This window comes from Mytilus galloprovincialis, chromosome 11 (genome assembly GCF_965363235.1).
Source record: "Mytilus galloprovincialis chromosome 11, xbMytGall1.hap1.1, whole genome shotgun sequence".
Taxonomy (NCBI): domain Eukaryota; kingdom Metazoa; phylum Mollusca; class Bivalvia; order Mytilida; family Mytilidae; genus Mytilus; species Mytilus galloprovincialis.
This window is the reverse complement of record NC_134848.1, coordinates 26,975,454-26,992,503: the sequence shown is the minus strand read 5'-3', so window position 1 is coordinate 26,992,503 and position 17,050 is coordinate 26,975,454. Positions and strand designations below refer to the sequence as shown.

The 17,050-nt window shown below is 33.7% G+C and overlaps 2 protein-coding genes across 2 annotated transcripts; one reads left to right on the top strand and one right to left on the bottom strand.

The window, feature by feature from the left end:
* Positions 1-1,624: 1,624 nt before the first annotated feature.
* Positions 1,625-5,365, bottom strand: LOC143051916 (uncharacterized). Its single transcript, XM_076224907.1, has 5 exons — positions 5,187-5,365; positions 4,530-4,725; positions 4,256-4,273; positions 3,596-3,701; positions 1,625-3,150 (listed from the first exon to the last, which is right to left on the bottom strand). Exons 1-4 carry the CDS (start codon positions 5,251-5,253, stop codon positions 3,611-3,613), a joined length of 372 nt encoding a protein of 123 aa, XP_076081022.1. The 5' UTR covers positions 5,254-5,365; the 3' UTR covers positions 1,625-3,150; positions 3,596-3,610.
* Positions 5,366-6,955: 1,590 nt separating this feature from the next.
* Positions 6,956-11,046, top strand: LOC143052091 (uncharacterized). Its single transcript, XM_076225055.1, has 4 exons — positions 6,956-7,033; positions 8,789-8,968; positions 9,770-9,967; positions 10,598-11,046. The coding sequence occupies exons 1-4, from the start codon at positions 6,967-6,969 to the stop codon at positions 11,044-11,046; spliced, it is 894 nt and encodes a 297-aa protein (XP_076081170.1). The 5' UTR covers positions 6,956-6,966.
* The last annotated feature ends 6,004 nt before the right edge of the window (positions 11,047-17,050 follow it).

Below are 17,050 nucleotides of genomic sequence, written 5' to 3'. Positions count from 1 at the left end.
AAATTTAGAAACATGTAAAATGATAGAATTGTACATCTTTAAGAAAAAGGAATTGCAGATATTCTACTCTGCATTGACCAGTTCCTCAGCTTCTATAGGTTCCACTGATTGACAAGGAGCGAAGTATTATAATAACTATATAATTTGTATGCATTTCCCATAGGGTCCTATGTTAAACTAAGTCCCCGGCTGGCGGCCATCTTGGATGATGGATCGGCTACAAAGTGACAACACTTGGTCAGCACCTCATAAGGAAAATTCATGCTATGTTTGGTTTTATTCCATTCAGTGGTTCTCTAAAAGAAGTCATTTGTATGCATTTCCCATAGGGTCCTATGTTAAACTAAGTCCCCTGCTGGCGGCCATCTTGGATGATGGATCGGCTACAAAGTAACATCACTTGGTCAGCAACACATAAGGAACATTCATGCCATGTTTGGTTTCATTCCATTCAGTGGTTCACTAGAAGAAGTCATTTGAATGCATTTCCAATAGGGTCCTATGTTAAACTAAGTCCCCGCTGGTGGCCATCTTGGATAATGGATCGGCTACAAAGTAACAACACTTGGTCAGCACTCCATAAGGAACATTCATGCTATGTTTGGTTTCATTCCATTTAGTGGTTCTCTAGAAGAAGTCATTTGTATGCATTTCCCATAGGGTCCTATGTTAAACTAAGTCCCCCGCTGGCGGCCATCTTGGATGATGGATCGGCTACAAAGTAACAACACTTGGTCAGCACCCCATAAGGATAATTCATGCTATGTTTGGTTTTATTCCATTCAGTGGTTCTCTAAAAGAAGTCATTGGTTTCATTCCATTCAGTGGTTCTCTAAAAGAAGTCATTTGTATGCATTTCCCATAGGGTCCTATGTTAAACTAAGTCCCCGGCTGGCGGCCATCTTGGATGATGGATCGGCAACAAAGTGACAACACTTGGTCATCACCTCATAAGAAACATTCATGCCATGTTTGGTTTCATTCCATTCAATGGTTCTCTAAAAGAAGTCATTTGTATGCATTTCCCATAGCGTCCTATGTTAAACTGAGTCCCCCGCTGGCGGCCATCTTGGATGATGGATCGGCTACAAAGTAACAACACTTGGTCAGCAACTCATAAGGAACATTCATGCCATGTTTGGTTCCATTCCATTCAGTGGTTCTCTAAAAGAAGTTCAAATGTAAATTGTTAACGACGACGACGCCGGACGACGACGACGGACGACGGACGCCAAGTGGTGAGAAAAGCTCACTTGGCCCTTCGGGCCAGGTGAGCTAAAAAATTAGAAACATGTAAAATGATAGAATTGTACATCTTTAAGAAAAAGGAATTGCAGATATTCTACTCTGCATTGACAAGTTCCTCAGCTTCTATAGGTTCCACTGATTGACAAGGAGCGAAGTATTATAATAACTAATTTGCTGTCACAAATATGGAACAGCTATGCACTCGGGTATGTAACAATTTGGAAGACGCATTCATACTTGACGATAAAGATATTCAGCCATATCGTTCCAACTTTAAAGTGGTTTATATGCCGGCGAAAATAACTATTCACAAAATTGGTTTGGAAATTACCAATTTAGGGAATGCTGTTAATTCAGTACTTTCATGATTGGCCCATGAATTTCCTGGGGCAGTGCGACCAGCTATTAATGTGTCAACCCCTAACTTTTTGAAAAGTACAATTAAAGCTAACTTCACCGAATGATAAGTTATACGATGATCAGGGCCCCCATCAGAAAATATCATCAACACTGGCATAGTTGGCTTCTCCTGTAGGATATCTTTGATTTCTACAGAATGTCTCCATGGGGTGCTTGGTTCGAATACTGAGTCTTTATATGTCACATGGACTTTACCTCTGTAGAAGGAGCCATCTTGATTTTCAGAGAGGTTAACTTCTAGACACACCGAGGGGATCAAGGAACCTTTGCTCCCCAGGTCATGATCCAACGCTGACAGTACAGAAGTAGTCGGAACAATTGACTTTTTACCCCGTACACCAGTTGACATAGCTAATCCTGGTTCCCCAAAGTCAACTTTACATTTGTCATCTACACAGATAAATGTCACCAGGTCTCTGAACTTGGTGGCATACTGCCACATGTATTTAAACATTGCTGCACAGTAATGCTCATCCACATGGGCATTCCGCAGCTGGCGTGTTTGAACTTTAAACTGCAAAGGAACTTTGCTGGTGTAGAGTTTTGAGGTTTAAGCATGAGAATTTTTTGGAACAAAGCTAAACAGAACTGTACTTTCACTTGGTATTGGAGTTCCTTCTGGTAAATCCTTTTCTGACATTATGAATTAAGTCTGGAATAGATATGTAATTGGACAAATGACAAACATTATGGCGACGTTCATCAGCTGCAGTATTTTGCTCGATTTTAGCTATTAATGCTTCAAAGAAAGTTTTAAATGTGTCGTTTGGACGACCTTGATTCAAGTGTCTCATGTCTAATACCAATTCAGGATCCTCTGCTAAAATTGCCTGCTTCACTCGCGCCTCTAAGGTCGGGTTTTGTAGAGACGTAGCATCCAGTGTCAGCTCGGAATAAATAGTTCTTAGAATATGCGGTGGTATTTTTGGAGCGGAATGTAATGTGCAAAATCTTTTGGCAAACTGCCACTTCATTTCTCTAGTGTGGTACTCTGGTAGCATATGTCGTATTTTTGCAAATACCTTGACAGAATAGCTTGAAATTTCCGAAGGGAGCTTATTGTCAGGAACCCTCCAAATAAAGACAATCGACCCTATTGAGCCCCCTGGATTGTAAGTCAGTATGTTAACAGGAACAGACAACTTCAGGTCATTTATAAATCGTGTCTTTTCCATGCTGTCTTTGAACTGGTTCATGGTCACATGGATTTGCTCGTCAAAATAGAGATGACTGTAATAAGGTAATTTAGTCAGAATGTTGTCAAGAAAAGAATACTTCGGTGCTACATCATCTACAGAATCATGACTTTCTATCCAGGTATGATCTGCTACTTCTCTTACAGGGTGATTTAATTTCTGTTTCTTTTGTTGGTCTAAATTTTTCTGCTCAAGATATGTTGCAAAGGAATTCATAGATAGCGCCAAGTTTTCTAAGTCGACCTTCAACAGACCCCATGCAGCAGTGAATCTTAAGCTCAATAAACTGAAATTAGAAATTGATAAAACATGAAATAGTTTAATAAAGGGTTCAGATTTTTATGACAAAAAAAATGAACATTTACTAAACAAGGTTTATAAATATGTTTTCAATGAAGAAACGGATGTCTGCTCAGAAACAGTAGCCATTTTAAAAATTCTTTAAGTTTGGATTCATACCAAGTTTTAATATGTCATGAGTGATAAGTGCACTAAGTTTAATGACCTTTCCTAGATATCAGCTAAAAAGAAAGGTAGAAACCTCAGTATGATGAACAGACGAACTATTGGACCGAAAAACTATGTTGGTGGAACATACAAATTTGGTTTTCAAAACATGACTTTGATATTGAAAAGTATTAACAAAATTTGCTTGAATACAACACATTATTAACTGAGTGTCCTTTCTTCCTTCAAGTAAGATTTAACTATATCAAATTCATGATATGCACCTGAACAAAGCTGAACTATGAAACTTCAAGGTTTCTGTTGATAATTGGGGAGCCCTCTTTTTTTCTTCTTTTCCAATCATTAAAGCCATCAAAACCTGTCAGGAATCTGAAAAAAAAAGAAAATGATATCAGTTAACACTTTTAATTCCCAATTTATATTCAAGATACTTTTATATTTTATTTTTATATTTTAGCAATATCTTTTAATTTTAATAAATATTGAATTTTGACACAGACATGAACACTCATTATCTTGATAATCATACCCTCAAAATTTACAACATAAACCTTTCCAGCATTAAATATATCAAATGACCCTGTTCAGGCCAAATGAAAAAATCTGTATATTTATGCTTTGAAATGAGAATTTAAAATATTGTCAAACACTCAATGCTGCTACTAGTATTAAAGTCAAAATAAAATTTGAATGAAAAATTAGATACAGTACTACATTTATATTTATCAACACTGGTGTCAGATAGAAAATGAAATGAAAAGTGCAAGCTCAGCTACTAAGTATTAAGACTATTAAAGAGGAAAAGCATACATTTATAAATGTACATATATTATAAAAGTTATTTAGTTAGTAATGTATACAAGTGCAAATAATTCAGTGATATGTCAAGTGGATATAAATTTATACCAACACCTCATACTTACAAATTCTTTAATATATATCTGTATAAATGAAATCAAGATAAAACATAGGTATAAATCGGAAACATGTATTAAATATTTGGCCTCAGTGTTTACCCATGTATTGTTAAATAATTCGGTCAAAATTTAAAGCATTTAAAACTCGAGGGACAAAAATGACAAATCTCAATCTTTGGAGAATACCGTAAAGTACATGTAATTTTAGACCATATGAAACATCAAAATTGATATTTTTTACTAACGATTAAAGTGCCAGTATGAAGTTTTGATTGTATACCTTTCTGGAAGTGGTTTCACATCTACGAGATGAGCACTTCTTTCCATAATCTTTGCAGTTGATCCATCTAAATACCATAAACAGGCTGTAATCATACTGATATGCTTTCCAACAGTATCATCAGACATTGAGTTTGGGAAGAATGTGCTGGCATTTTCAAATTCTTCAACAACTCTGTTGAACAAGTGGTCTTTTTCTTTTATCAGACTTTTTTTTATTCTTATGGCCATGCTTAAAAATTAAAACAAATACCAAATATCAAATTAATGTGCCTAAAAGATTCCAAGAAAAGAGTTACGAAAAATTGAGATGCAGAAGTATGCACTGATGGACTGCGACACAATAAACAGTGAATCATATTGCTAACCCCGGGCAGCATGAATTCAATTGATATATGTAGCTGATGGACACGAAGTGTATGTGTGAAATGACCATGGCAAGAAGCCTGCTTTTTACTAGTCAGACACGTTGACCCAGATCTTTTATGTGCACGCACACATATAAGATAGCAGTCTGCAGGAAGATGTGTTGCCCTAATCTGTTAGGCACATTATTCTGATTCCGGGCAACCAGTCTTTGTTCTAACTCTAGTACTGCATGCTTTGCGGAAAAGCAGCAAATACCAATTTAAAGTCTTTGGTCATTCATTATGCATACCTGTAAACTTGTTAATGGCTTCTTTTCGCCTTGGAAGTTTGTTCACAGCCTGACTGGCCCTCATCATTTTGTCAAAGGTATTGACAACATTTGAGGAGGAGGCTTCTGTTTCTGTAGAAGTCTCATCAATGTCAATGCAAAATTTCAAAAACTTAAAGTTTTTATTAAAGTATAGTGCCAGTTTCATGATCCAATTCAGTAACCAATTCAGGAACATCTACATTTTCTTCTTCTGACTCCACTTTTTTTGCTTTTTTCGGTGGATTTTTCTTGTGACAGTATGATCTAGGTCTTACTCTTCCAAGCTTGTCTACTTTTCTAGTTGGTTGGTTGTCATTACCTGAACGTAAGATGATAAAAAATAGAATAAAAAGAGTGCAAAAAATATAGATTTTCAATACAGAATCACAACGCCACCTATGTACATGACACACATGAAAAGTTTTGTCGCTCTTGTTAAATCTTGTTTTTAGTACAGTATTAATAGCTTTCGGTTCCTGTTTTAATATCTTGCATTGTAATAAAGGAGGCGATACAGAATACAATGGGAATGATGTGATAATAAGAAATAATTAATGGCAGTTGTAGATTCGTTTTCATTTAACTATGGGTTGGGCATTTATATACGATTATTTTACCCTGAGCGTTAGAATATAAATGCCCAACCCATGGTTAAATGAAAACAAATCTATGACTGACATGAATTATTTCGATTCTAATTGGACAAATTCATTGGGTTTTTTTTAATCGCATTTTTGACATATATATTTTCTTCCAATGTATGTACACTTTAAACAATTTGTACATTAAAGTTTCGCTCGAGATGATGACAAAGCTGATCGAACTGCATCTAAAATTGTAATACACCTTTTCACTATTTGCCCGCCATTACTGCCAATTTACTGGTAATACAGACATGACAGCTGAGGTTCCGTAAAATTTGACTTCACAACTGACACAATTAAGAGAAAATGTCTGATGCACAAAAGAAAAGTGTTTGACGTCATTATAGTTAAAGTGTTTGACATCATTATAGTTCAAGTGTCACAAATTCAGGGGTCAAGTGTTTCAGATTGTCAAATAGCGAAAAGGTCTACATTTTTGTATTAATTAATTTGTATATTCCATTGGGGGGGGGGGGGGGGGGATATGCACCTTAAACGTATGGCAATATCACCAGTTCGTTGATTCTGCCAATGACAGATGAGAAGTGCACGGTCCAACTTAATATACTCTGATAAACAATATCATGTACGCCTAAATATTATATTTTTGTACGATACAAATAAATTTATCATACCTGCAACATGTGCTATATATGTCAGAATTGTGTTTATACAGTAAAAAACTTGCTTCTAAGTATATGGTTTACTTACCATTATTATCCAACAATAAATCATCCATGTATAACGATTATTTTGACATAGTTTGTCTTAAAATGTGTTTTCTCTGGATCTCGTTCGTGTGTTTTGAATCGGCATATACCGGAAGCGGAAATTTATTTTGATAAAACGAATCTAGTGAAGTAGATCAATAAAATATATATACAAAGAAGTTTCAATTCACTTTCTATGTAAATAAATTGTATGTGTACGTACAAATTTATTGCAAATTTGTATGTATCTATATATTCTATCTAAAAGTTATTTTATTAACTAAAATCAGTTTGTTTCGTGTCGTTAAAAATAACTTTCACTAATCGACTTTTCTGACCAATCAAATTGCTACGTGAATTCCGCTTTGAATTCAATATTTTGAAACAAATCTAGAAGTGAAGAAAATGTCAACAAACAACATGAACACGAAAAGAAGATTTAAACTGCCAGGAAGATTTTCTGGCGAAGAGAGTAAGTTGGTTTAAACAAAACTTTTATTAAAATTTCCTGGAAAAACTTCGTTTCGATCATTTTTTCTGTTCTAATAAATTTAAGTTTTATAGCCCATTGCTGATAAATTCTAAGACCTTCTAACTGATAGACAGTGTAAGTTGAATATTATGCCAGGAAAATCAATTGTCTAATCTCGAATTTCTTGTCAAAATCTCGATTTCATGATGTACGTCTTTTTGAAAGAAAAATGTAATGTACTAACAGGGCATGCACATTTATTTTTATAAAATAAAAAAGGGGGGGTGCATGTACATATGTTCTGTGGCTGTCTGAATGCTAAGTAAACTAATAACATATATATATAAGACAGTTTCAAATTTTTTCCAGCTTGTCAGCTGATTTCTTAAACGCATACAATAACAATATTAATACACCTTATCGCCATATTTGTCCGCCATTACTGGATATTACACAGGTTCCTGTAAAAATATGACGTCACAAAACAAAATATCTGCCGCCACAATGGAAAAGTGATTGTTGTATGCATCAAAAGTTCAAGCGGCCGGGTCAGCCGGGATAAGCGATAAGGTGTATTATATATATTATAAAGAGATGTGGTGTCATTTAAGAAATAATTCTATCCTGCCATGCTCTACATGTATGCTCATTTTAACATGGGTAGGCATTATATTTGTTAATATCTTAATACCGAGCGTGAGCGAGGTATTAAATGTTTACAAATATTATGCCTACCCATGTTAAAATGCGCATATATAGAGCATGGCAGGATAGAATATTATTTCGATTCTAATAGGAATATTTGAACTTTTTCACTTCGAAGCGGACCTATAGTAGACGCTCGGAATGTCGCCATTTTTATTTCATGACCCAAAAACGTTATAGAAAATCAGCAGTTTATCAATAAAAAAAAACAGAAGCATTTAAACTTAATTACTTTTAGAATGTTTTTATTTAATTTCCTAGCAAGCAACGTACACCAACAAAAATGGCCATTTCGATCTCTGGCGTTGTTCAAAATTCATTGGACGTTGTAATTTCAATTACAAGTGACGTCAATCACGTGTAGCCCATGTTCTAATTGAATTAGAACATGGCTTTGTACCCAAAGCTTAAGAAGAGCGTCATATTAGAATGGCAATTAGACAATGGTACGTATACTCTTCACAAGACACAAAATGACACAGAAATTAACAAGAGGTTGCCGTATGGCCTTCAACAATGTGTAAAGCCAATCACTCATGCAGCTATAAAAGCTAGGCCCTGAAATGACAAATGCAAAACAATCCAAACAAGAAAACTAATGGCCTAATATTATATACTTGTAGCATATATATACATGATATATATATGCATGCATGTACAAATTAATAAATGAACGAATAACATATGAACAACAAATCTGATTGAATCACAGCAACAAACGATAACCACTGAATTACAGGCTACTGTTGGGGAACAGGCATATACGATACATAATGTGGCAGGGTTAAACATGTTAGCTTGCAAGTCTTTTTTATGTGCAACTTAATATAATTAATTTAATTATAATTATATAATATATCCTGTTCCTGAGCCTAATTTTAAGGTCGCATATATCTCTGTGTGTATGTTTGTTTCATTTAGTATGTACTATAGTTTTTTTATATTATTTTTTATTTTAAGGAATAAGGCATGTAAGCTAAGCTACTATAGGTTTTGTATTTTGTGTGGATTATTTTATTTACCTATATACAATATATCTATTTCCATAAGAATGGTTTGTTGTCCGGTTTGATTCGGACCAGGAGCTAAGTTCACCCTTACAACCGAATCAGATTGAGGACGGTCAAAGTGGAGAGACCGGAGAGGACAAGAGATTTCAAGTGGGAGATCAGGTGGAAGCCCCATGGATTGATGGAATTCTATACCCGGGGAAAATAGAATTTGAAAGTGGTATGTTACATATAAAAAAGAAGATGTAGTGTAATTGCCAATGAGACAACTCTTCACAAGAGACCAAATGACACAGAAAATAACAACTCTAGGTCACCATGCATACGTACGGCCTTCAACACCTACATGAACATTTTTTCTCAGGCCAAATAAAAAAGTATGTGTGGTTCCAGTTACATCTGAAAAAAAGATAGGGTAGTTAGGTAGGGATTTTTTCTTTTTTTATGGTTTTTTTTTACATTGAGTCTATGGGCAATGATGGGAGCAACATTCTGACTTTAACAGTGCTTCATGAAAAATGACAATAAAATCTTTATGGTAGGCTATTTTTAAGCCAAAAAAGTAGGGACGGTAGGGTTACTGGAACCACACATATATTTTTATTTGGCCTCAGGGAAAAAACCTCCAAACTCCAGTTGTTTCCATGCAATAAGCAAATTACTATACATGTAGGTATTAAATAAGATATCAAATAAAGAAAGAAACCATTGATTTTATAGTTAGTTCATTAGTTAATTATGTTTGAACAGGTGCCAACTTTCAGCCCAACCTGAGACAGTGCATGTGTAACATTATTACGACATAAAAAAAACAACACACAAGTTATTAAAAAAATATTGAAAAAGGCTTTAACTCGTCAAATTTCATCATTCATTATTGTTACTTTCAATTCATTGAAATATTGAAAGGCTGTACATCTTAAGGTGAGAAATTTCATGCCATTATATCTTACTCGTGTAAGTCATGTAAGTGTCGTGACAATATTTTATTGTTTAATATCCACAAATATTTCTTGTATAGAGAAGAAAGAAGATTGTTTAAAATACAAACATGACAAAGAATCAAAGAAGAAGGTTCAAAAAAGGAAGAAGAAAGATCAGAATGGTGAAGATGAAGAAAGACCAGCTGCAGATTCCCTCAAAAAAAGAAAGAAAAAAGATCAGAATATTGAAGATGAAGAAAGACCAGCTGCAGATTCCATCAAAAAAAGAAAGAAAGGTTGATAGACAAAATAATTTACAGAAGATCAACATTTAATTATATTATATAAAAGTAAAAGATTGATCTAATTAAGCATTATAAAGCATTAATTACTAATTTTTGTTTAATGGTTATCATTGTGCATAAACCATAGCATGTAAAATAGCCCCTTTTCTCAGAATAAAAAGAAAGTGCTACTACATGTACCATATACTACAGATACAATATACTTTAATAATTTTACAAAAAAAAATCAACAATGACATATACAAAAAATGATAAAGATCAAGAAAATTAACACTAACAGCAGCAATTTTACTGCACTAGATCATAGTGGAATATTATTATATTTATTTCAACAATTACAATGTCTCTTCAGTGATTCTCAAATTAAATTGTTAAAATTAAATTAAATCCAACTTTAACATGTTTAATGATCAAAGTCATAAACAAAAAATCAAGAAAGAAGATAAACTAAATACAAATTTGACATACATGTATTTACTTGCAATTGATAATTTAAAACTGGTTCTTTGTCAGAAACTTTAAAATAGTACAAATTCATATTTTTCTAAAGTATTCCTATTATGAATTTTTTTCATTAGCAATTTGATACACCAAAACTAAATAAAATATTTTATTCTTCAGAAAAAAATGAACAAAAAAAGAGAACAGAAGCAGCAAGAAAGCAGACAGCAATTGAGACAGCTCAAGAGCTATTTAAGAATAGTCTAAAAGAGAAAATAACAGCATTGCATGATGTGAGTGTTAGTAAAAACTTAACAAGTGTGTCTATTATTAATACATGTACAGCACCTTCTACTGCTACTAACAGTACACTAACAGCATCTTCTACTGTTACTAACAGTACAGCAGCACCTTCTACTGTTACTAACAGTACATCATCATCTACTGTTACTAACAGTCAAGCCCAGGCTAGCTTCATGTCTCAGTCATCCCCTGCATATGAACCCATTTCCCCTCCTAAGGATACTCCACCATCCCAAGCATGTCCTGTTGATGCTTCCCTGCCTGCTCCTTCTAGTAGAGCTTTTACTTTCCCATCCTCCATTCTTTTATCCAATGTTTGGACCTAACAAAAGTGCATACCCAGTCTTTGGTGATTTTGGCATGATTCCCAATATGTCTCCTGGTCAAAAAATTAATCAATGCATGTCATCTGAACCACCACCATCTATCTCTGACAACTCTACAACACTTCTTAAATTGAATGTAACACCAAGGAATGAAGAGAATGACTTAAACAATCAGTGTTCTAATGTTGAATCTCAAAGCATGTCTCAATCAAAAGATCAAATAAATTCATGTTTAACTTATTCTGGTATTTTTTTTTTATTCTAGGCTGACAATATATTGATTGATTGATTGATTGTTGGTTGCTTTACGCCGCATTAGCACAAAAAGGCTATATCGCGGCGAGAGCTAATTCGAATATTTTAACAATTTAAAGCATATTTTTAAAATAAGACAAGAAGTCCTTCAATATACTAAAATTCTAGACTAAAGCAAATTGATTATTTACAAATAAAAATCAATATGAGTAAAATAACGTGATAAAAATTATAAACGACTTAAATATAATAACATTTTTATATTCTATAATAAATTCCAATTTCTTTTAAAAATGCAACAATATTTGTAAATGGAACATTATTAAATAAATCATACATATTATTGACATTGAAATGCTTCTTACGAATATCAGCAAAGTCAATACAATTAATTAAAACATGTTTAATAGTATACTTGCAGTTGCAAGGTACACATTGTGGTTCATCTTCATTTTTTAAAAGATACTCGTGTGTTATTCTAGTATGACCAATACGACATCTAGTAATAATACACTGATCTTTTCTGCACATAAAATTATTAAAAGGTTTACCTATATTAGGTTTAATTTCATGTAATTTATTATCATCTTTTTTACTCCATTCATTTTTTAAAATATTAAACACATATTCTCTAATATTAGATTTAAAATCAGTATATGGTATATCACAGTTAGATAGAGGGTCACCCAGGGCATTCTTTGCCTCAAGGTCTACAGCTGTGTTTCCAAGGATTCCAACATGACTCGGAACCCATAGAAATATTATTTCTTTCAGAAGAATTTTTAAATTCCTCATTACATATAAAATTTTCAGGATTGTTGGGTTTTTAATTTTAGTATTTCGTATAGCTTGTAAACATGAAAGTGAATCCGAACATATAATAAATTTGGATTTATCTGAAGAAGCAATAAATTTCAAAGCCAAAATTATTGCTTCTGCTTCAGCAGTAAAGATGGATGCATCAGATGGCAAACGGAGGGTTGCAGCTCTGTCCCTGAAGACAGCAGCAGATGCAACTCTATCACCATCTTTTGATCCATCAGTATAGACAGTTGAAAAATCTAGATAATCGGCTTTAATTTTAGCATAGTGTTGCTGAATTAAAAGAGGATTTGTTTTATTTTTATTGTGTTCACGGAGATCAAATATTTTTTTTGGTTTGGGAAGTCCCCATGGAGGACATTTGCAACAGATTTTAAATCAAAAGAAGCTAAATGTGTTTTCATTAGGGAGCTATCATTTGATTTTTATGGGGGGAGGGGGGCTAGGATGAAATTTTAAAAAAAATAAGCAGGACAGTTTTGAATAAAAAAAAAGGCAGTATGAGACACTTGCAAACAAAAAATTCAGAACAACAATTTAGGTAAAAAACTACTACAACACCTTCTGCTATGCTGTCACACAGTTTGTGTTATATTTGTAATTATGTATTATTGATATTTTTTGCGATTTAAATGTATTCCTATAGTTTACATATGAGTGTTGTTTGCTCTATAGTCGGGTGGTTGTCGCTTTGACATATTCACCATTTCCTTTCTCAATTTTATTTGTAATACAAATTTATATTACTAGTATCGTCTGCCTAGTATTTTGCTTCAAAATCTGCAAGACTATTTCTTTGATTACATACAAGGATATACCTTACTTTTTATGACATAAATATATTGAGGGTAAATTATATGGTGTATTGATAATTTTCCACATTTTACAGTAAATCTATCATTTTTAGCTCACCTGGCCTAAAAGGCCATGTGAGCTTTTCTCATCACTTGGCGTCCGTCGTCGTCGTCGTCGACGTCGTCGTCGACGTCGTCGTCGTCGTCGACGTCGTCGTCGTCGTTAACAATTTTTCAAACATCTTCTCCTCTGAAACTACTGAATGGATTTGAATGAAACTTAGCATGATTGTTCCTTAGAGTATCCTGCACAAAGTGTGTGCTTCGATTTTTGATCCGTCAAAAAACATGGCCGCCGTTACTTAAAATAGAACATAGGGGTCAAATGCAGTTTTTGGCTTATATCTCAAAAACGAAAGCATTTAGAGCAAATCTGACATGGGGTAAAAATGTTCATTAGGTCAAGATCTATCAGCCCTGAAATTTTCAGACGAATCAAACAAACCATTGTTGGGTTGCTGCCACTTAATTGGTAATTTTAAGGAAATTTTGCAGTTTTTGCTCATTATCTTGAATATTATTATAGATAAAGATAAACTGTAAACAGCAAAAATGATCAGCAAAGTAAGATCTACAAATAAGTTAATATGACCAAAATTGTCAATTGACCCCTTAAGGGGTTATTGTCCTTTAATGACAATTTTTCACAATTTGTTCATCATATTTGCTAACTTTAAAAAATCTTCTCCTCTGAAACTGTTGAATGGATTTGGATGAAACTTAGCATGATTGTTCCTTAGATTATCCTGCACAAAGTGTGTGCTTCGATTTTTGATCCGTCAAAAAACATGGCCGCCGTTACTTAAAATAGAACATAGGGGTCAAATGCAGTTTTTGGCTTATATCTCAAAAACGAAAGCATTTAGAGCAAATCTGACATGAGATAAAAATGTTCATTAGGTCAAGATCTATCAGCCCTGAAATTTTCAGATGAATCAAACAAACCATTGTTGGGTTGCTGCCACTTAATTGGTAATTTTAAGGAAATTTTGCAGTTTTTGGTCATTATCTTGAATATTATTATAGATACAGATAAACTGTTAAAAGCAAAAATGTTAAGCAAAGTAAGATCTACAAATAAGTCAATTTGACCAAAATTGTCAATTGACCTCTTAAGGAGTTATTGCCCTTTAAAGACTTTTTTCACAATTTGTTTATCATGTTGACTTACTTTAAAAAATCTTCTCCTTTGAAACTGCTGTATCAATTTCAGCCAAACTTAGGCTAAATGAGTTTTAGAGTTTCAGAGTATCTAGTATAAATTTTATATTTCATTTCCTTGTATGTCAAGAAACATAGCTCCTATGGCTAAAATAGAACATAGGAGAAAATGATTTTTTTTTTGCTTTTGAAGAAAATAGGACGATTCAAAGAACATTTAAATAAATTGAAAAGCCAAAATAATCATTGATATGAGATTAAACCAAAAAAATTCAGGTGAGCGATTCAGGCTCTTGAGAGCCTCTTGTTGTATAACTGTATTTGATGTGATGGGTTGATTCCTAAATTGACTCTTGGAGATGTTAAAATGGCAGATACGGTGTTTACTATTGAAGAGATACTCTCCAAAGACATTGGTTTAAATGTTCCACCTCGTTTATCGACAGCACATCAGATGTCATCCTCAGAATTTTTCAAAACATGTAACATTGCCGCAGCTAGAATTGTTATCGAGATGAAAGTGGAGTAAATGAAAAATGATCAGATTTTTAATTCTATTTTATCACTTCCAGAAGCACATCTGGCTGAACAAATAGCTATAATTTGTATATCTTGGACAAACTTATTGCCTTCTCTTCTGCAATAACTTAAACATTAAGTGCATATCCAACAGTATATTTTTGACATTGATAATTTCTTTAGATTTACATTAGTCATGTTAATATTGTTTACAGCACATACTGTTACCCTAGAACAAATTTTTGCTAAAAAATAATGTAAAAAAATTTAGGTCAAAATTAAACAAGTGACATGTCCCTCTTTACTTGAAGAGGTGGAATATCATGTGTGTCTATTTTTTTAATCATCTTTAATCTTTGATACAGGCAAAATTTAAAAGGTAATTTATTATGTTCTTTTAGTTAGCTTATCATCAAAAAATCATTTTTTCTACCAACGAAACATTTTCATCATATTCTTTCTTTGCTCTGTCAAAAAGAATGATATGACATTCAAAATTTACGACAAGTTAAAGGAAAACTACTTAAACTATCCCGAATTCTGTCGACATGAAGTTTAATGAAATGGGGGACATACCAATTTCAAAACATTATAAGCTTAACCAATGGAGGCCACCTTGACGTCAGGGTTCAGACTATCACCACACTAATTTCAGACAGATCTCAGTACGTCATTGACAGACCACAACTACTTTCATACGACCTTCTCGGCACAATCACTTGATACAGCATTTATCGGTTCACTTTAGAAAGACCCGAATGCATCCGATGAGTCCAAGCCTTCACCACCAACTAGTCCAGAGAAGCCTGACAGTGACCACTTTTATGTACCAAGTGATGAATCCCATGAGTCAAATCAGTCAACCTTTTCAGACTCTTCTCAACAAATTATCACAGAACCAAAGTGTACGAGTTTTCAGAGCTCCATGAGGTCAATGCTTACACGCGTCGTATGAACAGAATGTGAAGTTGGTAACCTACAATGGAACCTCAAAGGAAGTAAACTTTCTCTGCATGGAAGGTCATCAGACATTTTTTGGAATCCCTGCCATTAGTCAACAGCAAATCACCTGTTAATTTAATGGTGGCAACAGCAATAGTCGTAAAAAATATATCAGTATTTTGGTACATGTCATATGGTCAATTGCTTCGGAACGGACTTGAAAATATCCCTGTCGTCAAAAGACTAAAAAGAAAAAACAAAAGTCAGAAGGATAGTTTCTTGACGCCCAACACATACAACTTTAATTTTACAGAAGATGAAGATTTGTACATATGTATATACGTATTGTGACGAAAAAGTAGTTTCGTTTGTTAGTTTGCCGTGATGCAACTGTAGTCTAAGTATGAGGACTTAAACTAAAGTGTGTATTCTTGTGTTTGTGCTTTGTTGTTTGGTGTCTACGTTTCACACGTCCACGGACGACAAATGCCAAGTATACTCTTTAACAGGGTTACCCTAAAAATCTCTGGTAGCGTGTTTAAGGGAATCCTGGTCACATAAATAAATAAATGGATCCTGGTGTAGTCTGAACGAAGTCTTGCAAGTTAACATAAACACAAATTCGATTAAAAGTTCAATACTGTATTATTCAAAATCCAAAGTACATGTAACAGCAATATAAGTTTACAACATCTTAACTGCAGGCTCAACAATACGGTGGCATAATCCTAAATCTCCTACGTACGCTCCTCTCGTACACAAAATCGTCTCTCTCGTATATCGTATATCGTATCTACAACTATTTCTCTCTTTTATACTACTCTATTATCTCAATTATAATATGGTTAAATGACTCTGAACAAAGAAATATTCTACAGGAGCTATATTACAGGAGCCCGGAGCCCGGAGCCCGGAGCCCGGAGCTAAGGTCAACCAAAGCTAAGGTCAACCTAGACACCTGTATAAACTTAGCAAAGGGGCACCAGCTGATTAACATGATTGATTTGACATTTAACAAGTACAATCTAATTGAAGGTGATAAACATAGATTGTAAGGGATTACTTTATAACAGTTAATGCGGCTAAGTAATTAATCCATTTATATGATGATCATAAAACCCAGTGATGCATGTAATAAACGAAAAACGTTACAGTATATATGTTGGATCATTTACTTTTGGGTTAGATTTCTTGGTGGTGGTGAAAGGTTTTAACCTGTGAACAACAATATCCGAAAAATAAAGGCGAACGAGAAGTAATTTATTTCATTAAAATCTGTCTTTTATTCATATTTTTTCCCACTGATACAAGCGACCTGTATATCAATCATGTTTTAATCTATCCAATATTTATATTTCACGGGACAGAATCAAGATGTAGCCCCATATTTTTACAAATGTTTTGAGTTTCATTTCAATCAAATATATGTTTTCTTTTAATTAATTTCAAGT

What these genes read in the sequence shown, in the direction of transcription:
- LOC143051916 (XM_076224907.1), bottom strand. Translation starts at nt 5,253, where the DNA reads ATGATGAGGGCCAGTCAGGCTGTGAACAAACTTCCAAGGCGAAAAGAA. An exon ending in AGCCATTAACAAGTTTACAG is followed by an intron (nt 4,726 to 5,186) that starts GTATGCATAATG and finishes GTCTGATAAAAG; the next exon opens with AAAAAGACCACTTGTTCAAC.
- LOC143052091 (XM_076225055.1), top strand. Translation starts at nt 6,967, where the DNA reads ATGTCAACAAACAACATGAACACGAAAAGAAGATTTAAACTGCCAGGA. An exon ending in GAAAATAGAATTTGAAAGTG is followed by an intron (nt 8,969 to 9,769) that starts GTATGTTACATA and finishes TTTCTTGTATAG; the next exon opens with AGAAGAAAGAAGATTGTTTA. An exon ending in CATCAAAAAAAGAAAGAAAG is followed by an intron (nt 9,968 to 10,597) that starts GTTGATAGACAA and finishes TTTATTCTTCAG; the next exon opens with AAAAAAATGAACAAAAAAAG.